The sequence below is a fragment of the Camelus bactrianus genome, chromosome 6, assembly GCF_048773025.1.
Source record: "Camelus bactrianus isolate YW-2024 breed Bactrian camel chromosome 6, ASM4877302v1, whole genome shotgun sequence".
In the NCBI taxonomy this organism is placed as follows: domain Eukaryota; kingdom Metazoa; phylum Chordata; class Mammalia; order Artiodactyla; family Camelidae; genus Camelus; species Camelus bactrianus.
This window is the reverse complement of record NC_133544.1, coordinates 2231224-2257395: the sequence shown is the minus strand read 5'-3', so window position 1 is coordinate 2257395 and position 26172 is coordinate 2231224. Positions and strand designations below refer to the sequence as shown.

At 38.0% G+C, this 26172-nt stretch overlaps 1 protein-coding gene across 12 annotated transcripts in view; it reads left to right on the top strand.

Annotated features, from left to right (window-relative positions):
- Nucleotides 1-26172, top strand: part of MARK3 (microtubule affinity regulating kinase 3) — a 92491-nt gene that overhangs the window by 30453 nt on the left and 35866 nt on the right. For 11 of the 12 annotated variants that reach the window (XM_074364925.1, XM_074364920.1, XM_074364918.1 and 8 more), the window contains 2 exons: nucleotides 1505-1558; nucleotides 24394-24442. In XM_074364925.1, coding sequence (XP_074221026.1) covers nucleotides 1505-1558; nucleotides 24394-24442 — 103 coding nt within the window. Of the gene's footprint in view, nucleotides 1-1504; nucleotides 1559-24393; nucleotides 24443-26172 lie in introns of those variants that run through there. The other variant, XM_045505736.2, reaches the window with a different exon arrangement.

Below are 26172 nucleotides of genomic sequence, written 5' to 3'. Positions count from 1 at the left end.
TAAAATTTTCATGAAGTCCAGTTTTTCTCTTTTGTTGCCTGTGCCTGTAGTGTCATGTCTGAGTAATTATTGCCAAATCCAATGTCATGAAGCTTTTGCCCTATATTTTCTTTTCTTTTTTAATGGAAGTGCTAGGAATTGAACCACTGCAGTAATCATGCGCTCTGCCACTGAGCTGGTCCCCCCACGCACCCCCCAACCAGCCCCCTGTTTTCTTTTAAGAATTTGATAGTTTTAGGTCTTACATTTAGGTCTTTGATCTACTTTGAGCTAATTTATGTGTGTGATACAAGGTTAAGATTCCAATTTCATTCTTTTGCACATGGATATCATTTCCCCAGCATCATTTGTTGAATATCATTACGTTGAACTGAATTGTTTAGCACTTGTTTTTATACTTTCTCAGTTTTCATTTATAATATGTTAGATATTGATAATATAACCCATATTTAGAGTCATCATAATGTTTAAAAATGTAAAGGGGACAGAGAGTGTGAGAAGCATTGACATAAAGAATCTCTGAACACTTTCCCCAGACTTTGGCTACAGTCCCTTTCTTCAGTGCTTCTTACTGGATCTGTTTTCTGAAGGATGCACAGGAGGACCACAGCCTCACCGATGTGGGGCGAGGTCGGTGCAGAGCTGGCTTAATTATGTTCCCCAATTCATGGCAAAGCCTCTCTCTTCACTTATCTGCCCTTCCATCCCTCCTTCTCAAAATCCATAGTTCTTAGTTTTAGATGTCTGTAGTTCACTTTTAAGCAAGAAATACAAACTGAACAGGTGAGGATGCCAATACAGGCCCATTTAGTAAATATTAGTAAAATTTAATTTTTTTCTTTTTTTAAGAGTGCATATAACTAGAAGTTATAGTTCTTTCTTCCTTTGTCTTAGTGGCTTGCTTTTAGACTGCCTTACCCCTTTTTGAACAGTGGCTAATAGGTGACCCATTTGTTGCCTCTTATATGTTCACTTGGTTAGCCTGTGGATTCATCTGAAACTAGTGCCTTTTCCTTCTTTAACTGTCTGAAGGACTTTTCTTTTTTTTTTAATAAAATGTTTTTAAAGTTTTCAGATTCAACATCAACCTATTTGTTCATATATTTACTCAATTATCAAGCTCCCACTTCGTGCAGGACACTCTGGGAAGCATTTTGGGCTGTAAAAATCTGTAAAAGCTATAGTTTCTGCCCTTGGATCCCAGAGTCAGGTAAAATTGAAGTGTCAGTAAGTAGTGATTAGATTTGCTATGTTACCATGTTTTTAGAAGTGTTTTCATTGTGTAATCTGTCTCCCTTTTGGGGGAAGGGGGCAAGCCCTTCTTGTCAACTATAAAATATTTATGAAATGTAAAACATCATTGTAACTAGTTGAATTTGAGGTTTTGAGGTTTGTTTACTTGCTTACTTTTTAACAATGCCACGTCTGGGCATTTACAAAACTATTAACAATTAGTCTAAGTACCAGATTCTTAAAATCCATAAATATTTATTTTTTTTTCTAGGTTGCAATAAAAATAATTGACAAAACTCAGTTGAATCCAACAAGTCTACAAAAGGTAAGATTTGTCCAGTATCCAGGGTTTATTTAATGATTTTTCAATGCTGATTGCCATCTGATTTGTCCCTTAATTACCTCTGCTGTTATTTTTATTTCTTGTGTTTAGTACAGTAAAGCTTCCTCTTCCTCAAATGAATGCAAATGAAATGTAATGTTGTTTAAAGGTAATATTGTTGGATTTTTTCTTTCAGTTGAAGATAATGATTTTTAAATGTTATTAGCACAAACTGAAGGCTCTACATTTAAATTGAATATTCTAAATATTGACTAGAATGTTTTTAAAAAGAACAACATATTTTCATGTAATTAGTCTTATGTGGAGCTATACAGCTTTCTCACAGCTAATACTGAGATCTTTTAAAGTTAGCACTTTGGCTTTACTAAACTGTCACACTAGTCTAATTAAGGAGTGATGATTAATTCATATAAAAGGAAAATATAAAGGTAAAGCTGGATGATAATTGAAAGCATGTTTGTAATGCAGTGTTGCCATTTGTGTCATCTAATGTAGAGCAGAAGTTCTCAACTCTGGTGCATGTTAAAATCACCTGGGCCTCTTTTCTAAGTCAGATCACGGACCCATGGGGGAGATTTAATTGCTCAGGTAGGGCCTGGTCAGAGGTATTTCACTGATGCATCAGTGAATGATTAATGATCTTCATAATAAGATCCTTTTTGTTCTTCTTAGTTTTGCAAAGGTTTTTTACATACTTCATTTATTTCTACATTTGGCCTACAATAGTTGAGGGGTACAGAGACCTTGAAATAAGAACAGGAAGTCCTGAATTAACTCCTTACTCTACCACTTAGCTGAATGTCTAACTTCACCTTGAGCAAGTCACTTTAACTTTCTGGGCCTTGGGTTTCTCATCTTTAAAAATGGAGATAATTTTGCTAAGTGAATTAAGTCAAACAGAAAGAAAAGTACCTTATGACCTCACTTTTATGTGGAATCTAAAAAACAAAACAAATGGACAAACAGAACAGAAACAGACTTACAGAGAGCAAAACTGCTGGTTGCCAGAAGGGAGTCAAGTGAAATAGATAAGGGGGATTAAAAGGTACAAACTTCATTACAAAATAAACGAGTCACAGGGATATGATATGATACCCAGCATAAAAAATGTAGTCAATAATTCTGTAATGTTGTTTGGTGACAGATGGTTACTGGACTTGTCACAGTGATCATTTCATAATGTGTTTGATTGTCAGATCACTATGTTGTACACCTGAAACAAACATAATATTGTATATCAGCTATACTTCAGTTAAAAAAATAATTAAATAGAGATTTAATCTTCTCATGATGGATTTATTAATGAAATAATGCATATTAGAGCTTTGTAAACAGCAAAGCATTGTATGTGTAAGATATTTTACGTGTAATGGCCTGTATACACTTCTAATATATTTCTAATGGCTATTTTCCATTTATATCATAATAATTTGGAACTCTGTGTGTGTGAGAGAGAGAGCGAGCTGGGTGGGGGAGGGAAACAGGCTTTATCTTACACTGAAAATGGTATTTAAACAAGTGGTTCTGCAGAGAATAGTGGACCTTAAAGGTTCTCAGAATGGCCCTGGAAAGATCCAAAAATTCCAGTCCTTTATTCCAAAGAAGAAATTGTATCCATTTCCTTACACTTTTATTTCTTCATATATCTAAGGATTTGGTACTAGTAAGTAGTTGGGGGTTACTAAAATTAACATGTACAGAAGTTTGCTGAGGATTCTAGTTCAATATTCTAATGATGTTACAGATTTTCCACTATTCGTGTGTACTTGCAGATAACTGGAGTTCTAGCAGTTTTCTAGGAAGAATCTTACCGTAGTATTATCCTGAATTGGTTGTAATTTTTCCTTCTTGCTTGCTTTTTTTCACTGTTTTTGGTCATGGTCTTTAATTGCCACTATTGTTTTTTATTAGTTATGAATTACTGTTTGTCACATTATTATCAATTGAGTGCATAATAGGTTGTCTGGTTAGCCTGATAGTGTGATTATGGGGATTTGCTTCAGCATTGATTTTGGCACATAAATAATCTAAAAAGTCTTGAAGATTTGTTTGTGGTGTAGTTCAATTATGAACCATCCACAAAAGATTTATACTAAAACCAGATCTGTCCAAGTTAAATGATTTGGTAAGTGTATTGTTTTCAGGTTATAGGACATTGTTTTAAATCGTGTGTATAAGCGTGTTTTCTTATAAACTAGAAGCATTCTCTGAATATTTCTTTCAAATTCTTTTTTGCCGAGTTCCTTTTCCATAGGAAAAGTAGCAGCAGAATGGAGTATACTTGGCATCTTTTCCCTTTGAAATAGTGGTTCTTGCAGCTTTTTTCTTCCTTAGCACGACTCATAGTTGTATCACACCTGTGTCAGGAGTGGGTGGTTCTTTTTTTTTTATTGTGATTTTAAACTCTGGAGCTTGGGGCACTGCCTTAGGAGCTAACATTTACATTAAGGAGCATTCTGCTGTCAACAATATGCAGTCCTTTTGTGCTGCCACTACCAAAAAAATGTGGACTGGCTCATTCAGGCAGTGTTTGAACACGGGTATTAAAGTAGTGTCGACTTCAAAATGTTTACAATATTCAGGCACGTGGAATCAGGTATATTTAATAAACACGTGTAAGTAAACTTGATTTGACTGCGTATTTGCAAACTGTTGTCATTTTCACTGACAAGTTCTTCCTTTTTTCCTTTTTATTTTTCCAGCCATTGAGTTAATAAATGTTGAAGTCTAGGAAAATGTATTTTTCTCCATTGTTTTTGTACTTCTCAACTTCTAACTGCTATTCCTGAGACATTTTCTATTCATGAATGTCTTTTAGGCCAGCCTTTAAAGAACTCTGTAATGTTGTGTATCTATAATAGTTTTGAAAACAACAGGAATAGTAAAATGTTAGTCATCTTCCTGGTTTTACAAAGTCATTTTTAGCTTTGATTTGGTTATATGCAGGTAATCTTGCTGGGTCTTGTTTTATTAAATCTGAGTCTGTCATTAAGAAGCAAGTCATGGCTCATTTTTTAAAAATGTGTTTACCTATTCAAAAATATAAAGTTTTATTAAGACGTGCCAGGACACTAAGTGTAAGCCATCTGAAGTTATTAACATTCTTTCTTCAGTCTTGTGGTAGACTGTTAACGTAAAGAGGGAGTGTGAGTAATGGTCAGGAACACAGTGAGGCCAGGCTGCATGGGTTCAAATCTAGGCTTCAGCCCAGCCTAGCTGTGTGACAGGTTACCTCCCTGGATCTTAGTTTTCCTGTTTTTAAAACTGGAATAATAACAGTACCTCTAGGGCTGTGGCGAGAATTAAATAAGTTACCACTTAAAAGCCCTCAGGAGAGCTGATAATATTAGTTGGCACGTCAGGACCGAGTGTTTGCTCGTATTGTGTGTCATGCTGAGTATTAGTTTTTTGTTTGCTTGGTTTTAGGTGTGGGTGGGAGATGTTTTTTATTTGCTTGTTTGTTTAAATTTTACCCTCTCAGGAAATAAGTAAAGCTTAAGGGTTGGATGCTAGGCTCTGGCTGACATCTCTTGAGGGACTTAATTGCAGTGGACTGCATCTGACCGTGGCTGCCGTCAGTGCGTTTGGTGTATGTTAAGCCTGTGCTAAGTTTATTACCTCTATCAAGTCATCATATTAGTTTGCTCAAGCTGCTATAACAAAGTACCAGAGACTGGGTAACTTAAACAACAGACATTTATTTTACACAGTTTTAGAGGCTGGGAAGTCCAAGATCAGGGTGCCAGCACGATTGGGTCCTGGTAAGAGCTCTTTTTGGCTCGCTACCATCTCACTGCGCCTTCACGGCAAAGATGGGGGAGGGGGAGGTTGCGTGGGCACCTGTGCACAGTCTCCAGTGCGTCTCTACTTATAAGGGTGCTAATTTTATCATAAGGACTGCCCTCATGGCCTCATCCAAACCTACTTAATTCTCAGATGTGCCATCTCCAGATACCACATTGTGGGTTAGGGCTTCCACATATGAAGTTTGTGGGGAATACATAAATCTTTACAGCTGCATGAGGTAAGTTCTCTTATTCAGGAAAGAGAGGCCAGGGAGATAAAGTAACCTGCTCAAAGTCCCCTAACTAATGATTGATACTTGAGCAATCAGTCATTTATGACAGGTGTGGTTAGCACTGAGTTGAGCGTCAGTGACCTCTTCGTGAAAACATGCTTACCGCAGTTCAGATAATAGAGTGCTCGTGGCAAGCGATGTCCCGAGTGTGTTATTGGATAGGAATTCGTGGTCATTACATACTAGAGCGTGTGTTCCCCATGTTCCTACACTTAAAGGCTTCTTGACATTAGCTAGTCTGATAGGTATCTTTTCACCTTCATGCTCTGTTAGGTGAGCATTATTACCGTCTTGATTTTCCAGTGAGGAGACAGACTCTGAGAAGTTGATGTAGCCAAGCCCTCCAGTTAGTGACTGTTGGAGCAAACATGTTGATCTTAGTCTGACTCCAAAGTGTAGGCCCTCTCCATTTCATTATGCTACCTTACTGCAATTAGTTAAATTTCCCTAATTGAGGATTTATGAAAACTTGATTGGGAACTGATCTGAAGCTTTTCTTTGTAGTAGCTATGAAGAAGTTAGTTAATAGTTTCAAGTTTGAGGAAATAATTTCAAGTACTTAAGAGAAGTAGTCCTTGTACCCCACTCCCCTTATAAACTTCGTGTAAGTCATGTTTTTATGCAAGTTTGTTTATTCACTCATTCACTTAACAAACACTACTAAATACCTGCTATATGCCAGGCACTGTTCTAAGCACTGTGGGTACTGAACCAAATGAATTTCCTGCTTTCATGGAATTGACATCATAGTGGGAGAGCAGCAGTAAACAAACATATAACATGGCATGGCAGTGCTGTGAAGAAAAATAAAGCAAGATGTGTTAACTGTTTTCTTATTTTCTGAATTCTTTTTTTTTTTTTTTTTTTTTTAATTATTTTCTGAATTCTTGATGCTCTGGCATCTGGGGCTTTGGTGACCTGGGAGAGAATACACCACAGGGCTAGCTAACTCCTGGAAATAGTAAACTACACCCCTATGAATGCATTGTTCATATGCAGACCAACTAGTGCAGAGGCTCTATCTGGCTTTTAAACTCCAGGAGGCAGGATTTCTCTGCCCTAATCATTCTAGGGCTGGGTACCCGACACAAAAGACCATATTTGTACCCCAGAGCCTGCTGAAAGTATTCAAATGAACCAGTCCTCAGCCTGTGTACCCTGCCTGGACTTGCCTTTCCTGGGAAACCAGGATAAAAACTTTCCCATGCTTTCCCCTTGGTCTTTCTGCCTCCTAAGCCACCCTGGTACTCCCTCATGTGGCCCTGCACGGCCCTGTGTGCCCCCTTCTCTTGGTAACTATAAATGGCAAGCCATCCTTTTAGTGGTAGTCTTCTCCTGAGCTCCTGGGTCACCATGCCTGAATGATAATAAAATCTACATTTTAAAACCAGAATGAAGAGATAGTATTGCAAGGAACATGCAGATTTCAGGTGATAAGTAGGGGTGTCCTCTTAGTGATTCATGTAAGAAGCGTACTCGTTCTCCTGAACCAAGCCTTGTGGTAAGGGTCAGATAGTGCAGCGGACTCTGGGTGATCCCATGTGGTTTGCAGTAAAATTTTACCCAGGTCTTGAAGGATCTAAATATTTTTCATCAAGTAAAAAATGGAAAGACCTTTGCAGTCCTCATTGCACTGTTGACATGGGGGTCCTCCCTCACCGTTGTTGGGAGGATTGCACACAGCTCCACCAGCAGCAGGAGCAGCAGCAGCAGCAGCAGCAGCAGCGGGCTGTGGAGGCCTGCACTCTGCAGGGCCCCGAGCCAGAGGCTACACCAGGCCATGCCAGGAGCCTTGAAAGCCCCAGCTCTTTTAAGGAACAGTCGTCTATGTGTAATAAACTTTTCAGTGATTCCCTGACCTTCTGCTAGTTTCTTCTAAGATTTTGTTATCTTAGAAATACGCAGTCTTCTTTGGTGGCACAAACTTAATTGTCACCATACTGTGACGTAATGAATCTAAACAGTAATCTCTTTTTCTTAAGCTGGAACTATCTAATTAAAAGCAAGAAATATGTAACATGTAGTAAAATAATTGATGTTTAAAAATATATACTTACCACAGCTGGTTGGCCAGCTTTAAACACATTTAGAAATGGAGACCCACTTCTTCCTGTGAATCTTGCTCCAGCGTTGGATGGCTTTAGTTATTAGACAGCTTTTTCTTTTTATAGTTCACATTAGCATCTGTCTTCTAGAGACTTCTACAGCACAATTCTCTGTTCTGTCTTATGGACCCACAGACGTTAAATCTACAAATCCAAACATAGCCAGCTATTTTGGGTCTTCCTGGTCCCTTCTCCAGAGTAAATACGCAGCCTCTTGGGCCAGCTGTAGAACTTGCCCTCAACACAAGCCTAGTTTATTCTGTATGCATACTTGATTTTTTTTTTTGCCTGAATTTATTTGATTCTCGCTAAGTATCATTTAATTGGTTTCCTATCATAATTTCAGTTTATTGGGGTATTTTTGAAAAATGAGTCATTTGTATTAGCTATCTGTGTAATTGGATAAGGATGTCTTCATCCAACTAAAATATATGACAGGGCAGGGACAAGGCCCCCAAATGGAGAATCCATCCTTTAGTTGATCCTGCTGACCCAGTAGTAAAGCATTTTTTGAGTGAGATTCAAGCACCATTCTTAAATCTAGACTTTTAGTAGGAGAGAAAAGGAAATCCCCTGTGTTTAAAAAATTAATCAAAATTGATGGGGAAAAACAGAAATGAACATTAAATTAAAGTATGTGCAAAATATACAGTAGGTTGCTAAATGATTATGGAGACAGTATTGAGTATAAATTCCTTTTATCAGAATCTTCGTGGGAAATTCTACTTATACCCACTCAAATCTGTTTTCTTTTTAAAGTTAGTGTTTATTTTGGAGCCAACGTTAACGCTTAGAGCTCTGGGATAGCAATGGCTCTTTTTGGCATCCCAGGGAATCTTAGTTGTGGGACAAACCAAGGAATTGCGTATTTGGAGGCAGAGAGAACAAGTTAATGCTTTTCATGTGGTCTGCAGTGTAAGTTACCTTTACTATTACCACACTGGGTTAGTTGGGGCACTTTTGCTTCAGCCTCCTTAAACCAGTCTTTTTCAATCCTTGCTGTGCATTAGAATCATCTACGGAGTTAAAAAAAAAAATCCATGTTTTCTTCAGAATGTTCCCCCGCCCTACTCCCTAGAGGTCCTGGCTGGTGGGTCTAGGGTGAGACAGAAGCCTTCCTAGTGCCCATCCCTGGTGAGAATGGCTCCTAGAGTTTCTTTGGTTCCCTTCAAGTTTCTTAATTTCTCTTCTCTCCCTAAAGGTAACCTGTTTTAAAGATGAGCCCTTCCTCCAGTGTTTTAAGTCTTATAGACTGCTGCCATTACCACTGCTGAACATCTCCCTCCCTCGAACTCTTTTCCTGAGAATACCTTGGTACCCAATTTCTGGACTTCTTTCCTTCTTCCCCACCAGGTGAAGCACAAATCATTTTTGGAATCTTTTTCATTGAACAGTTCTGTTCATCTATTCCTTTCTCAGTACCCTCCTCTTTCCACCTTGACCTGTAGCAGGCTAAACGGCTCAGGCCATTAGCAAAGGAGTTACTAGAGTCCTGACTATTCTTTACATCCAGCACGTGCATTCAGATCAGTGTAATGAATCAGGTAAACTAATGCAAGCAGGATATGGTAAATGGTAAGACAAACCTGTCTTCATTATACACATTTAAAATATTGAAAATAAAGACATGTATATCATTAGATTTTTTTAAAGTATATTGTTAGATTTCAAAAGTGGTAGTAGAAATGGAAGAAAATACAGCTTCAGTGTTGCTGCTACTTTATGGGCATCTTTTGAATTTATTGCCAGACTTATTTTTGCTTTGGCAGGAAATTTAGAGTAGATTATGAAATGAGGACATTAGAACTTATTTTTAATTGTCCCAGTGATTCATTATGCTATTTTTTTAAAAGTCACTAAAAAACAAGTATTTTAAGTGAGTTAAACTTAGAGCCTATCATGAACCTATTTGCAGAAAATTGAACATTGGGCAGTGATTAGCCATTTGGGAGAGAATCATAATACCAGCGACAACAGCCAGAATTACAGCCACGTGTCGCTTACTGTGTGCCAGGCACGGTTCCAAGCCTGCAGGTCAGGCTCCTTTATCCCAGGGATACAAAGCTCTAGGGAGGCCACGTCAGGCAGTGAGCACTAGAGCCAGGTGGGCCGGGTAGTGTGCTCCGGGGGTCAGATCCTTAACTACTGCGCACACTACCTGCGTCGTTCGTTGCCTATTTCTCACAGCAGCCCTGGGAAGTAGCTATTTTAATCTGTATTTTACAGATGAGCAGATTGAAGCTTTCTAAGATTCTGTAGCTCGTTCAGTCATCCAGTGAGAAAGTGACTGAAGTGGCATTAAAACTTAAAGCTGTAACGTCATACAGCCTTTTCCCAACATGCCCCCTTGGAAGGAATCAGGCCCAGCATCTTCCATACGGAAAGGATAGCAAAGGAGCATATGAAGTTCCCCTTGCCTGTGGGAGATACCCAGTAAAATCTGCTCTGTATTTTGTAAGCACCAAACTTATTTAAACACTAAAATTAATATTTTCTCATATTGCCCTGATTCCAGGAATCTTGACCGCCAGAACCTTAGGTTTTGATGGGGTGGGATATTCTTTATCTTTGATATATTTGATCATAAAAATGCACATTGCTGCCACTTTTATTTTAAATTAAAAAAAAATGCTTTATTTTATTAACCAGCCAAATCTAAGCAGTTATTTTAAATTACATGTACATATGTATGTATAGGAAATTTGATTCAAGAAATGGATCAACAGTACTTTAAATCAGTCATATTTAAGCTTTCCCAACCTGACCTCCTTCTTTGTTTCCCACCTAACAAGGTAACCACTAACAAGAATTTTGTTACTCTTTTCTTGATACAGTTTTACCACATAAGGATCCCTCATCAATACAGTGTAAAGGTTTTAAATATTATATAAACAGAATCATGCTCTATATATCCTTCTCATATTTGCTTTCTTTTGCCCAAATTGTGTTCCATGTTGATGTATTTAGATGTAACTCACTTTCACCGCTGTGCTCATTTTCATAATTATGTATCCTATTATATGAAAATGCCATGATTTATTTATCTATTCTCTGGCCAATTCAGAGACACTTGGATTGCTTATAAAGCTGTCTGTATCACAAATACTGCTAGGGATTGTCCTGTATGTGCCCTGGGGAAGGAGAAGAGTTACTCAGGGAATACATACGGTAGTAGAATGACTGGTTCACAGGGTGTGTACATCCTCGTTTATTAGCGGAGGCCAAGTTGTTTCCAAAGCAGTTGTGCTGATTTATATTCCTACCAGTAGCATATAAGAAAGATTTTTTAAATTCTTGCCAATCTGGTAGATATAAAAATTTTTCATTGTGGTTTTCATTTCTGTTTCCATGATTACTGATGAGTATTTCATCTTTTCATATTTTTATTGGCTTTTGTTTCTTCTGTGAAGTGCTTGTTCAAGTCTTTTGTTCAGTGTCTAGTGGATTTTTTAAAATCATTTTAGAGATTATATATTCTGGATACTAACATATGGCAGATACCTTGTTCCATTTGATGGTATGTTTTTTCATTCTCTTGATGTCTTTTGGTGAAACTGAATTTGCCAGTTTTATATGATCTGTACCTTTTCTGTTGTCTTTAAGAAATTCTTGCCTGCCTGAAGCTACAAAGAAATTTTTCTCTATTGTCTTATTAAAGTTTTATAATCTTTAATCCACTGGAAGTTGTGCATATTGTGAAGCAGGAATCCAATTTCGTGTTTTTTTGTATGTGTTACAACTTACTGCCTAATCTCTCCTCACTGGTCTGCATTGCAGAGTTTCTATACCTACCTACCTACACACACACACCTTTTGTTCTTCAGAAATGATTATTCTGCTTCACTTCACAATTGCCATTTTAAAGGCAGTTATTTTAAATTTATTTTCATATTTTAAATTTTTATTTTTTATAGTAGATGGCAAATGATAAATAGAACCCCAAAATACGTGACAGGTAAAATCTAAGCTAAATAAGTAGAAATACAAGAGTGACAAAGGAGACTTAGTTCTCTCAGGCCATGCATAACATACTAACTAGAGGAAAAAAGATACAGATCTCAATATAGAGCCCCTCCACTAGCCCTTACTACACATTTGAGCTTTTTTTTTTTTTTTTTTTTTTTTTAAATAAAAGCATCCCTTTCTTAAGATACATTACAGCTGGGTGCCAGGAAATTATTGTGATAACGATTAAGATCTGTGGTGACTACAGGGTAAATGATTTCCTCAGGGTTGGGCAGTACATAACTTGCACAGCTGTAAGCAGTGGTCCTATTAATATGATTAATAAGTCTGGCTAAGAGATCTTTCTAGGCTACATTTTCTGAATGAGCAATAAAAATAGAAACCAATAAAAATAGAAACAAACGAAAAGTACAATCATATGGAACTTAAAACACACTCACAGAGTTCATGAGTCAAAGAGAAAACGCAAACCAAAGTTGCAGTGTATCTAGAAAGGAACACTGTGTATCAGAACCTATAGAATACTGCTCTTTGTGCTCAAGGAAATTTGAAACCTTAAACACATTAGTAAACAAGAAAAAGTGGCAATGAATTAAATATTAAATAAGTTAGGAAAGGGAACAAAATAAATCTCAGGAACTAATAATAATGTAAGGGACTAATAAAGGCAGAAATTAGTGAATTTGGAAAACAGTAGAAATAATGGATCTAGAGCTTTTTGGGGTTCTGTTTGTTTGCCAGAGGATGAGGAGACAATAAGATAGATAAACCACTAGTTTTAATCCAGGGGAAAGGGAGAGACAATACAAAGTGTGAAATGAGGGGCAGGGAAAAGACCAGAGAGGAATTAAAATTATTATGAGGGAACCTTTTGTGCAAGTAAATTAGAACCAGCCTAAAGAAATGGATGATTTTCTAGGAAAATATAACTTACCAAAATTAACTCTAGATAAGAGTCTAAATGCATCAGTAACTTTAGAAGAAATTGAGAATGGTAAAAAGGCCAGTTGCCCGCCTCAAATTGCTGAATGCAGTTTCATGATTGACTTCTTTTGGACCGTCAATGAATAGTTATATTTCTGTCCAGCTCTTTCAGAACTTAATCGTGATGGGAAGCTTCCAAATACTACTCTCAGATTCCACATACATGGCTATCAAGTATATTGGAAACAGGGAAGAAAATTACAGTTCAATCTCACTTATAACATCCTTTCAAAAATTGAGGTATAAAAAGTATTAGCATATAGGACTTCTAGTTAAACATTAGTATGTTTATCTTTGCTCCTTCCCCCAATTCACTAAATAGTAGTAAAGGAATTAAAAAGTAGTGTTAAAAATACGAGAGAAGACTAGCAAATAATTGAACCTAGTTTTGCCAGATGGGAAACAGATGGATGAATAGCTGTGTGTGTGTGTGTGTACACTATTTTATATATATATATATTTTTATATATAAAAATATGTGTGTGTGTGTGTGTGTGTATATATATATATACATATATATATACATATATATATGTATATATATAACTTTTTTTCTGTAATAGACTTAACAAATCATAATGAGCTGAAACCGCAGGGTGGTGGCAACCAGAATCATGCTGAATCATGCCACAGAATTCAGAAAGTTTTAAAAATGAGTTGTTAGCTCCTTTTTATGGGCAGAGGCACAAGTAGAAGCGGAAACAGGATTAGCTGAAAATCTGAACTTGTGCCTCTTATCACCTGCAGCCTGCCAGTCAAGCAACTTGCCCTTCTTTGCCCCAGTAGAAATTGGGACGTTTGTTTTCAGGAGAGGTTGAATCAAAGAGCATCTGGATTTGGAGACTCCATGCTGATAATAGGGGTCCACTGAGTGGTGAGACACTCTTTCTCTACCCCCTCTCTTTGCTTGCTTCCCAGAACTCTGTTAGTCCCTCAAGTGTTGCCTAAAAAGGAGATTCAGGGATTCTTCTCTGGGGAAGCTGAGTTAAATGAAAATATAGATTGAGACATTCAGTGTCTTTCAGTGAATCTACTTAGTATCTTTCCGGTCATCCTGTGGTCCAGCCCTTATATGCATAACATTCAGTTTAGCGTTTTGGTGCCTCTCATAAATATGGAAAGGCCAAAAATCTCCAGATATTTGAGGATAACTGGAGACTAAAACAGACAGGAATGAAGAAGAGAAAGGAAAACTGGAAGAGGAAACTCGAATACTTAAAAACAACAACAACACTAATTTGTGTTTTCAAAGATTTAAAAAAGAGGAAGACGGAATGCAACAATGACCATTATATTCATCATGAAAGAAGAACATGATGCATTGGAAAAGCACCATTGGGGAAAGTAACTTATGGTATTGGAAAGAAATTCAGTAAAGGGGTTGGAAAATAAAGTCAAGGAAATCTCTCAAAGTAGTATAAAAAGTTCAAAGAGATGAAAATTAAGAAGGGTACAGTATGAAATTGAATCACCTATCTAGGAGGTCTAGTTTTTGATAAAAATAAATTGTGAAAAGAACAGAGGATAGGAAGGGAGATGATCAAAGACTAACAGAAGATAATTTCCCAGAACTATGGGACCAGAATTTCCAGATTGAAAGGTTCAGTGCCCAATGTAGTAAATGACAAAAGACCCACTATGTATCTAGACTGAATGCTAATGTACACAGATACTGAATCGGTGATACATTATAATTTAAATACATCAAAGTTAAAGAGAAGGCAGAGGAAAAAATAGATCACAACCAAAGGATTGTAACAGAATGTCACCATACCATTCCACATTGCTGTAAGCTGGAAGGAAATGGATCAAGGCCTTTAAAATTCTGAGAGAACTGGATAGTCACAGGTAAAAATATGAAACTGGACCCCCTCTTATTCTACACACAGATTAACTGAAAATGGATTAAGGACGTAAGCAGATCTGAAACTGTAAAGCTCATGGAAGAAAACAGGGAAAAAGCTCCTTGACATTGTTCTTAGCAGTGATTTTTTTGGATGTGACACCAGAAGCACAGGGAATAAAGCAAAAATCAACAAGTGGGACTACAGGAAACTTCTGTACAGCCAAAGAAACAGTCAACAGAATGAGAAGGCAGCCTTCAGAATGGGAATAAGTATTTGCAAACCATGTATTTCATAAGGGATTAATATGTAAAATATATAAGGAACTTGTACTGAATGGCAAAAAACAAAAAAACCAAACAACCCCCCCAGCCCAAATAATCTAGTTTAAATATGGACAAAGGATCTTAATAGACACTTTTCCAAAGAAGACGTTCAGATAGCCAATAAGTACATGAAAAGGTGTTCAGCATCACTAATGATCAGGGGAGTGCAAATCAAAACCACAATGAGATACCATTTTGTACCTGTTAGAAGGGCTGTTAGCAGTAAGACAAGGATGGATGCTGACAGGGTTACAGAGAAATGGGAAACCTTGTGTACTTTTAGTAGGAATGTAAATTGGTACAACTACTATGGAAAACAGTATAGAGGTTTCTCAAAACCTTAAAAATAGAGCCATCACATGACCCAGCAATCCTACTTCTGGGTGTATTTCTATAGAGAATGAAACCACTATCTCAAAAGACATCTGACTTCCCATGTTCATTGAAAGTGTTATTCTTAGTAGCCAAGTTAGGGAAACAACCCGACTTGTCTATTGACAGATGGATGGATAAGGAGAATGTGAGGTGTATTCTTATTCTGTATTTTATCCTATAGTAATAGGAGGAGTATTGAGCTGTAAAAATGGAAGCCCTGCTCTTTGGCAACATGGATAGACCTGGAGGACATTATACTAAGTTAGACAAATACTGTATGATATCACTTATGTGTGAAATCTTAAAAAAAAAAAAAACCTCTCAGAAAATGGGCAGGAGACCTGAATAGATATCTCTCTAGGGAGGACAGACAGATGGCCAGCAGGCACATGGAAAGATGCTCAACATCACTACTTGTTAGAGAAATGCGAATCAGAACTACAAGGGTATCACCTTGCACCAGCCAGAGTGGGCATCATTAAAAAGTCTACAAAGGATTGGTGCTGGAGAGGGTGTAGAGAAAAGGCAACCTGCCCACACTGTTGGTGGGAATGTGAATTGTGGCCACTAGGGAGGACAGTATGGAGGTACCTTAGGAAAGTAAAAATAGACTTACCATATGACCCAGCAGTCCCTCTCCTGGGCATATACCCAGAGAAAATACATAATCCAAAAAGACACATGCACCCCAGTGTTCATAGCAGCACTGTTTACAATGGCCAAGACATGGGAACAACCCAAATGTCCATCAACAGATGACTGGATAGAGAAGATGTGGTATATTTATAAAATGGAATGCTACTCAGCCATAAAAAAAGAAAAAAATAATGCCATATGCAGCAACATGGTTGGACCTGGAGATTGTCATTCTAAGTGAAGTAAGCCAGAAAGAGAAAGAAAAATGAGGAGTGATATGATATCACTTATATGTGAAATCTTTATAAAAAAAAAAAGGACACAAATGAACTACTTATTATTTATAACTATTTATAATATTGATGATTGATTTCTTGAATATGTGTAAACACATTTTACTGTCCTTTATGATTGGATTACTGCATTCTGCTGATTATTATTTTGTGGTTGACTTTATTCCTTTGATAACTATGTAAGTTTAAAAAGCTAAAGCTCTAAACTGTTCTTAGAAACAATGAACAGTAAATATATGTAAATTAAAGCAAATATGTGCAGTATATTGTATATATGTATTTACATGCAATATATTGTATCTGTATAGTCAAATTATATCAATTTTACGTACTAAAACTGAAAAATGAAAAAACTGAACTTACAAAACCTGAGTAGATGGTGGTTGCCAGGGGATAGGGGTGGTGGGGGAAGTGGGGGATGTTGGTCAAAGGGTACAGACTTGCAGTTTTAAAGTGGATAATATTCAGGGATCTCATGTACAGCATGGTGACAATGGTTAATAAGTATTATATACTTGAAAGTTGCTGTGAGAGTAGATCTTATCTCACCATAATAACGGCAAAATGGTAATTATACGAGGTGAAGGACATGTTAACTAGCTTACTGTAGTAACAATTTCACAATATGTATGTGTACCAAATTACTATATTCACCTTAGACTTAACACAATGTTATATGTCAATTGTATCCAATTAAAGCTAGGGGGAGGGGTTCTGAGAGAAAATGATTCTAACCTAGAATTCTTTACCTAGCCAAACTGTCGATCAAATGTGAAGATAGAATCAAAATATTCTGGGTCATTCAAGGCCTTAAATTTAATCATTTACTTACCCTTCCTCAGGAGCTATTGATGGGATATTTCACGACAACAAGAGGGAATACCAAAAAAGAGAAAAGCATAGGATTGAGAACAGGACCAAGTCCTTCAGAATATGAATATCACTGGGGCGAGTACAGCTTAGTGCTAGAGTGCGTGCTTAGCATGCAGGAGGTCCTGAGTTCAATCCCCAGTACTGCCATTGATAAATAAATAAGTAAACCTAAGCCCCCAAATAAATAAAAATTTTAAAACTTGACACAATTTAAAAAAATAATATGGATTATCTTCAAGTGGAAAAAATTACTTGGCTATTTGAAAGTATATGAGAGGAGATATACACTTCTGTTACAAAGTTTAAGGGTAAATTAGTAGTGAGAGATTCATAGAAAACCTAAGTGAACAAAATAACCGAGACAGTTAGTAGCTCAAAGGAAACATAACATTTTTAATAAATAAAAAGAATGGAAATACATTCCTAGTGTGGCTGTAAAATTTATATAGTGTTTACTGAATAATTCAGCCAAATACTATGATGATAACTGATCAGGAGGAAGGAGGGAAGGGGTGTGGGGTGGGGGACAGGATGTAAGAGAGTTTAGTCTTCACTGCCTGTATTAAGAAGTCAGTAGCTAATATTGAGGGAGAGAGGCTAAGAAATCATTGAACAGCTGCACGAGCATGCTGTTCAGAAGTAAGGCAGCAAATTGCAGAGTTGAAAGTGCTTGCATGATAAACAAGAGTTGAGGGTGAAGAGACACATTATATCACACAGTTCGACTTCTAAGACAGTGTCTATGTACTACTTTTATAAATAAAAGTTAAGCACAGTATTTAGCCAAAACTGTGTGATAGAACCTCATGAGGAGGATGGAGGGGGGAAGCATGAGCATTGGGAAGGGCTTAGGAAAGCTAAATCCAAAGCGGAACCACAGGACAGTGTCTAAAATGGAAAATCAAGGAAGCAGTATAATCTGACATTTTAGAAATATGCAGGTAAACAGCCGATGAATCATCCAAAGAAGCTGAAAAGATTGCTCCTAAAAAGTAAGCAGAGAAGAAGGGGTCAGGGTGAATTGGGGTAAATACCCAAATTGACTGCTGTGGCCAACAAAGATTTCATTTCATTACTGTATGAAAGGTCTTGAAAATGGAGGAGAAGCAGGAGCACATAACCTCATAGAAAATAGTCAAAAAATAGACTCGGGCAGTTGGTAGGACAAATGGTCAGTAGTCAAGCAAAAATGTTCACATGCTAAAAGGTAACATTTTTTCACCAATCAGATCTGCAGAAAACCTGATGGTACTTTATATAGTGTTGGCAAGAGTGTAGAGAAACAGGAAATCTCACATTGTTGACAGTAGTGTAAGTTAATATATTTTTAGAGAGTAATATAGCACTAACAAAGTTTTAAAAGCATGTATGCCCTTTGCTCCCTCCCCCCAATTCAGTTTCAAGGAATCCACTCTGCCAGTACATTTGCGTAAGTGTACAAGGATGTATGTATACAGGGATACTCACTGTAATATTACAGCAGCAAAATTTAGCAGTCAGATTCTGGTTAAATACACTGCAGTACAGCCACACATCCTTCTGTAGACAGTTCTTCCCGGGCAGGAGACAAACGGTCTTTCATAATGCTCTCAGTTATCTTCTTTATCATCTGTTAACTTTCCCTATTCTGTCATGTATGTTTTACTGTTAGGGTGGTTCTAAGAGTAATTAGACTCTCCTTAACCTCCTTAAGTTTTACCTTAGTGTGCTGACTCTCATGTTTGCTGGACTGTGAAGATATTCCTGGAAGACTTGCTTGCTGTTGACCCACCCGCAGCTTCGGCCCACACTATGAAAAGGAATAGTAGACTCCCTTATTAATAGTCCTCAAAATACAGCAATTTCAGTTCCCTTTTCTTTTTCAGGAGTTCCCCTTTTGCCCCCCCCCCCCAAATGTTTTTATTTTTTCATTCTCAACCCTTTTTCTTAAAATTCACATTCATTGGGGGAGAGGAAATTAGTAATACAGTTGTGATTCAGAGTTCAAAGGGCAGAAAAAAGTGTAGAAGGAGAAGCCTTTATCTGCCGCTGACTTTCATCCACCCAGGGCCCTGCCCTGGAACAGCCAGTGGCATCAGTTTCTATTTGCCCTTCCAGAGATATTCTGTGTATAGAGAAGCGAAGGGATGTATGTTTGTTTGTTTTTTTCTTTTTTGCACCAGTGCATTTTCTTGACAGTTCTTTTTCCATGAGCTCTGTGGGCTTTTGTCAGGCTCTCTGAGAGGTTTGTTCTTCTGTAAGCAGAGGTGCTGTGATCTTTGTGGTCACTGAGACAAAGGTGTGTGATGCAGGCACAGCATCCTGTTTCCTTCATGAAGCGCTGAGAGGTGTTCCAGGAACTGGGAAGCTCTTTATGAACAGAGACTTGAGGCCCCTTTTGTAGGTCTGTGGTAGGCGGGGAGACTCTAGTGTCTGGATTTCTTTCTGTCTTTCTGGCTGCCTTTTCTGAGTCTCCATGTGGACCCCAGCTCTTTCGTCTGTGAAACAGTGATTGTGTCTTCATTCTACATAGCTAGGCAGTGTCATTTCCTTCCAAGGATACAATCTCTGTGCTAATAATGCTGCAGAATATATCTCTAGCCCAGATTTCTTTCCTGAGCTTCAGACCCAGATACCAAGTACCAAGCTCTGCTTTCACTGTTTTCATTTCACTGCCCCTGACGTGGTACGTGCAGAACCAGACTCAGCCTGCTGCCCTTCCTCGCTGCAGCTGAAGTCATCTGTGTCTCACAGTGGCTCCCGGATCCACAGACACGGGTGTCAGCCTCAGCTCTGTCTTCCTCACTCTTATTCCCTGCATAGTGCTCTCCTGTATCGCATTTTCTTCATCCAGACTGCTAGTGATTATTTGTAATCTTGGATTTACTGTACAGCTCTTTCCTACAAAGAAGGGTTGGCCATTTTATTCCCTTCCATTATTTCTAACACATAAGTTGTCATTCAGCCTACCAGCTGCCTGGAGTAGCCTAGCTCTTAACATCTAGGGCTGTCATTTCTGTCTTGTGTATCTGGAGAAGGAAGTCTGAACACCCTTGTCATGACGATTTAGATCACAGTTCAGTGGTTATGACAGCCCCCCACCCCGTACTGTCTCTTATGTGCTCATTTTATTTTTGTATCGATTGGTAAAATTGTCTTTTCTCAGAGATGTTCCTGTACATCCTCGGCCCTGGCTTTGGGACATGCCTTTGCTCTGTGGTACTGCAGGCTCAGTATCCTTAGTATTCTCATCGCCAAGATCCAAGTCTTTCTTCGAGCTGTCTGTCCTCCCCTGTGTGCCGGTTCTAAAGGACTCAAAAACGCAGAGATGTAGAAGGGATGCAGATTAGTCAGCGAGAGAGAATTCTTTCACTTTCTACATTTTTGTGTTATTTCATTCTTTTTTTTTTATAATTAGCATCTACATAAGATTGAAAGGGAATGTAGAGAAATAAGTTGAATTAAGATAGTAGAAATAGGTGAACTTGTTTAGATGTCCTTTTATAGTAACAAAACTTTAAAAAAAGTTGTACAGTCCTAGTAGGGACTTTCCTTAAAGTTCATATTTTCTTTCTAATAAATTATATCTATCCAAATTTATCTTCAGCCATCGGGTTCACAGTTGATGCAAATACATAAAATCCTGGCATTTTTGTCACATACGCAAATGGTCAGCTTTTTTAAAAGTTCTTTGCCAGTGCCTGCATGTTGCTCTGGAGTTTCCTGTAGTACCAACTTGTAATCTATCAGTTGTTTTACTTGTAAATTTTGAGGTGACTGCTTGGAATCGTGAGATGTGTGTGGACTTTGGAGTCAGACAACTCAGGGTTGAGAGTCCTGGCTCTGGCACATATTAGCTGGGAATACTTGGACAAGTTTCTTAACTTTCTCAGTCTTCGTTTACTGAATATTGGAGATGGTCATAGTCATCTGACAGACTTAAGAAAATTAAGTTAGGGACGACCACAGGTGTGAGCATCTAGTGCTGTGCTTCGGGCCCCGGCAGCACTTGGTAACTATTCACTTTTTGCTTCCTCCCCACCCCTCTTTTTTTTTTTTTTTCCCTTCCCCACTTCTTTCTCCCTCCTTACCCCTCCTGATTAACTTGGTATAGAGTTTATTAACTCATTTCTACCTGATGTATAATTCTGATAGAGGTAAATCTGTAGTTATTTTGGTAAGACCCTGACACTGTCCTACTAGGAAACCTTTGGCTGCTCTTTTTGTCCATAGAATTAAGCTTGTACTGTTCATCCCTGTGTCTGGTCCCTTTCACCTTTCCTCTGCTTTCACAGTACATCGCTTGGTGTGACCTCTGCTCTAACTAAGGGGTTTTCAAACTTTAATGCATTACCTGCAGTGTATAACCTATCTGCTGCTAATAAGTACATCAAAACAGCAACCTAGAACCATGTGCTACTTCACAGTTTGCATGAGTTGTGTGTTTGAGAGTGACTTAGTTGGATGGTTCTGGCTCGGATGCTCTCAAGGGGTTTTGGGCAAGAGCCACAGCTGCAGACATCCAAAGATTTGGTTGAGGCTGTTGTATCTGCTTCCAAAAGGCCCTCTCACCTGGCTGTTGTCAAGAGCTTGCAGGTCCTCACCAGCTGTGGGTATGAGGCCTCATTACCTTGCCATCTGGGCCTGTCCATTGAGGTACTTAATTGTGACACCCAAGCAAGTGATCTGTGAGAAGGAGGAGGGACCCCAGCGCCTTTCACAACCTGGCCAGTCTCTGAAGTCCCCTCACTGTCAGGCCTGCCTGAACTCTCGTTGCTAGAAGCAAATCACTAAGTGCAGCCCACACTCAAAGGGAGGGATTTTAAGTTCTATTTATGAACCTGTTTTAAAACCACCACATCTGGGGTGCTTACTGAAAAGTAAGATTCTAAGGCTTATTTCAGATCTAGTGATAGGTGGAGCCCAGGAACCTGCAGTTTGCACAAGCACCCTAATGATTCTGATGCTGGTGGCCTAAAGCCCACACTGGGAAACTCACTGCTCTGCCAGACCAATCACCTGATCTTCCTTAAATAGTCTTAATCAGTTGCACCTCCCTGTCTTTGTGCACATATACAAAGCCGGCATAGCCAGCTCATTTTCAACTCGTACGTCATATTACCTCCATGCCCACCACCCTAGACAGAAGTGAGCTCTCCTTCCCTTGAATTCCTATAGTATTCTCTTTTTCTTTCTCTTTGGTTCTGTGTTTCAGTGCTGCACTGCTAATAGGGATTTCTTTTTTTTTAATTGCCTTCATTTAACCTCTTGCCAGGAGAACTGTGACAACTCTGTAACAGCCATTCTGCTACTCAGGATTTAAAAGCAGTGTGGTCATTAGAATGCTAAGGGTGGCTCAAACCACACTTCTTACTGGTAGATAATACTTTCATTCAGGCATTTATCAAACAAATGAATTCCTATTGTATGCTAGGCTTGGTTTCAAGTATACAGTATAGTTAAAGGAGATCATCCTGTGGATAATAGGGACAATAAACTGGCACACAAAAATGTGTCATCACAACTTGAAAGACATTCTAGGAAAGAAGTGAACACACTGCTCTGATGTAAAACAGGAGACCCAGTTAGGTAAGGTTTTTGAAGAATCTACCTGAGACTTGAAGATGAAAAGAAGAGACTCTAAGGAAGGAAAGAGCTTAGTTTGTTCTAGTATCTGAGAGGAATCAAGGTGGCTGGAGTGGCATGCCCAGAGCTGCGGCTGGAGGGGTAAGCAGGGGCGGCCATGGCCGTGGTCAGGATTCCATTCTGAATGCAGTGTCCTAAGCTGTGTTGGTATGACATCCAACTTGGCACTCTACTAATTTAGCAGTTGTGGAAGTAACTGGGAGATTCAGATTATAGCTACAAACCTAACTATAATGGATTGGAAAACGAGATTCCTGTGTTAGCTTAATAGAGGGATGTTGAGAAAGAACTCATGCCTGAGTGGTTGTCAGGGCGGGTAGCTTCTCATCTTGGAACGGGAAATGTGGGAATGACCACAACAGCAATAGGAGGTATTTATGTTAGAGATAAAAGTGCTCCTGCCTTTAGGGAGGAGCCAGAATTCTAGACAGGAAGGTTCTTCACCTTGATTCCATGTTTTTAAGCGCAGAGCTCAGTTTGTAGGTCTGATACCTTGCCTCCATGCTTTCAGTTGTTAGCTGCTGATTCAGTTCTAGACTAGACATAGTGGACAAAGACCAGTGCAGTGAGAGCCCTGTGATTTCTCACCAATTTCCTTTTCACACAGCCAGCTGCTCCTCATTTCCCAAAGCTCTTCACAGCCTTGCCTCCTGTAGGTTGTAGTATCCTGGGTGTTGGGAGACCTAGTTCTGGCCAGACTCCTATGGAAAGATATTAGGGCCTTGGAAGATCTTTTTCTCTCATTTTCTAGTTTCCACTTGTTTGCAAGAAGGTTGTAGAAGATGCTCTGTAAAATTCTGTTATTTTCTGAGATCATCTCATGTTAGTCCAGGCCTCTCTGAATTCACAGCACATGTTTATACACAACAGTTTAATATTTCCCCTTGTTCTGTGTGATGGCTGGACAGCTCTGCTGGTCTTGACTGAACAGCTTTTCTCATGGTCTCTCCTGGGTTGTATGCACTTAGCTGGCAAGTTGGCAGGAGCTGCATTCAGCTGGAGCAGTGGGTCCCTCTCTATAGTCCTTCATCCTCGAAGGCTAGATTGTCTTCTTTATATCGTGGCCACATCATTCCAAGAGAGTAAGCCCCAGTTTTATCCAGCTTCTGCTTCCTTCAAATTTGATAATGTCCCATTGGCCAAAGTAAGTCACAAAGCCAGTACAAAAACGTGACCACGTGAGGCAGGACTCATTAGGGCCATTAATGTAACCACCTACCGCAGCCTTCATGTTAAATTACCTACCTTCTCCAATGAGGATTTCTTGAAGTGGTTTTATTCAAAACCTTCTCACAGAATTACTTGGAATTATCAGTCTAATGCACTCATGGTGCAGTTCATTGGGACTTTACAAGTTTTGATTTGCAGAATTAGAACCCCTGGGTAGATACTGAATCAGACTAAGTCTAATCACAAACTGTTGCTGCTTAAATCTGACCTTGTGTGTTCAGGATAGCACAGTGTAATTCACATTATGATATCCTCCTCCTTTGGGATCTCTGCTTTTCCATAAGATAAAATTGATTCATTTAGTAATAGATTATGAAGCTACTTCATAATTACCCTGGACTTCCATGTATTAGATGTGAACTACTGCTAAACATTACCAGTGAATCAGTTATCTAAGGGAAATTTTTAATTTATATTGCAACCATGGAATGTAATGTTTAATAACCTGTGTTGGGGGGATTATGTGTGTGTTTGTTTTTTAGCTCTTCAGAGAAGTAAGAATAATGAAGATTTTAAATCATCCAAACATAGGTACTTTCTGCTTTCTTAAATACTTTTGGGTCTAAATGCTTTCTTGAAAGTATGTCATAAAGCTAAACATATATTCCAGGAGTGACAGGAGATTTCTTCCCTTCTCCCAATCCAGGTACACTTTTAGAAAATATATTTGTATAAATTGTTGATCATTTATATTAACTTTTTGAAATTATTAAAGATAAATTAAAAGCTTAGATATTAAACATTTTAATGTAAAGCTTTAATTCAATAGAAACATCTGTAATCATTATAATTTTCTAATTTTTAATAGTTCGGAAATACCATAATTATACTTAACTTATAGACAGAGAGAAGGGAATTGTGGTAAGTTAGAGTTAATGTCTCAGAGGTGTGGAGTTTTTTGCTCTAGCTGTGTTGCTAAGAAAATACTGGTACATTGAATCATATTTTAGAAGATACAGGATACTTGCTATCTAATGGAATTTTGATATGAATTTTGTTTTATGTATTCTCTGTGTGCACAGCTTTTTTTACACAATGATACCTTCTACAATCTCAAAATATTTCTGGAATGAAATAGCTCTTAAGACAACCAGTTGCATCAGTTTACTATCAAAGTCAGTTCTAGAAAGTGGGAGTGTGATGTGATGTTAAGGATATCTTATCAAGATTTCTTGAGGTGCAAAGGTAGAGTACTAAAACAGAACCACAGGAGGGAAAAACTTACACCCTTACTTCACCTCATCTGAGCCACCGCCATTTAAAAGGCTTTATCGTGTTATGTTCTAAGAAAGTGCTGCCAAGCCTTTACCCTCTTGTCAATGATGTTAGTTAAAATGTGGAAAAATATACATCTTAGAATCAATGAAACATGACGTTTGAACAAAGGAAAAATAACAGGGAATACAGTAGGTGGGAAGAAGACCTTCACTTTTTATTTCAGCCCTTTGGGGTTAGCTAGCCAACTCTGGATTGCAAATACCAACTTTTCACCAGAAAAATATTTTATCACTACTGCCAAGGACTAGCTAACTTAAACATACTTACTTTGTTTTTTAATTACTTAAGTTATAACCTGATTAGAGTTCTCTACTTACTGCTAAATGACATATTTTTGAAAATAGATTTAAATTTCCAGTTTCCCCAGAAAAGCCAATATTTGTATCGGAATTTTAGAAAGGTTTTATTTATATGTTGATGATTCACCAGCATATGTGCCTAAAATTTCTTTAAATATTTTTTCTTGACAACCTGAACTTATATCATCTTAGAAATTATAGTTCTATTCAGCACTTCGACAAACATATTAAGTACTATGTTAGCCACTTTGTTTGATCTAATACTCTATATTAAAGCATCAGAAAATAACCTGCAGTGTAAGATTAGCATTCTCCCCCTTTTTTTTGCTAACTTCAATTTTGTAATGTGTATTGCCAAAGTACACAAGATAATGATTTGATAGCTTTAGAAATTAACTTCAGTTTCATTTTTAAATGTATATATTTCTGATTTTGTTATGGGTTTATGAAATAGCAGTAGAAATATTATTTCTGTCTGTAACAAGAGACTGCTATAGCAGAGTCACACAGACTTACTGAAAATGATTCTTTTTAAAAAGTTCTTTTCAATCAATTAGTATAATTCCTTCTACTTTGCTGTCTCTGGCTTCAGAATAGAAACAAAGGAACCTTGTTCTCTGAGAATTGTGATAAGTTTCCCAGGCAACAAAAGTCTCAAATGGAATGATATGTATCCTTAAAGCC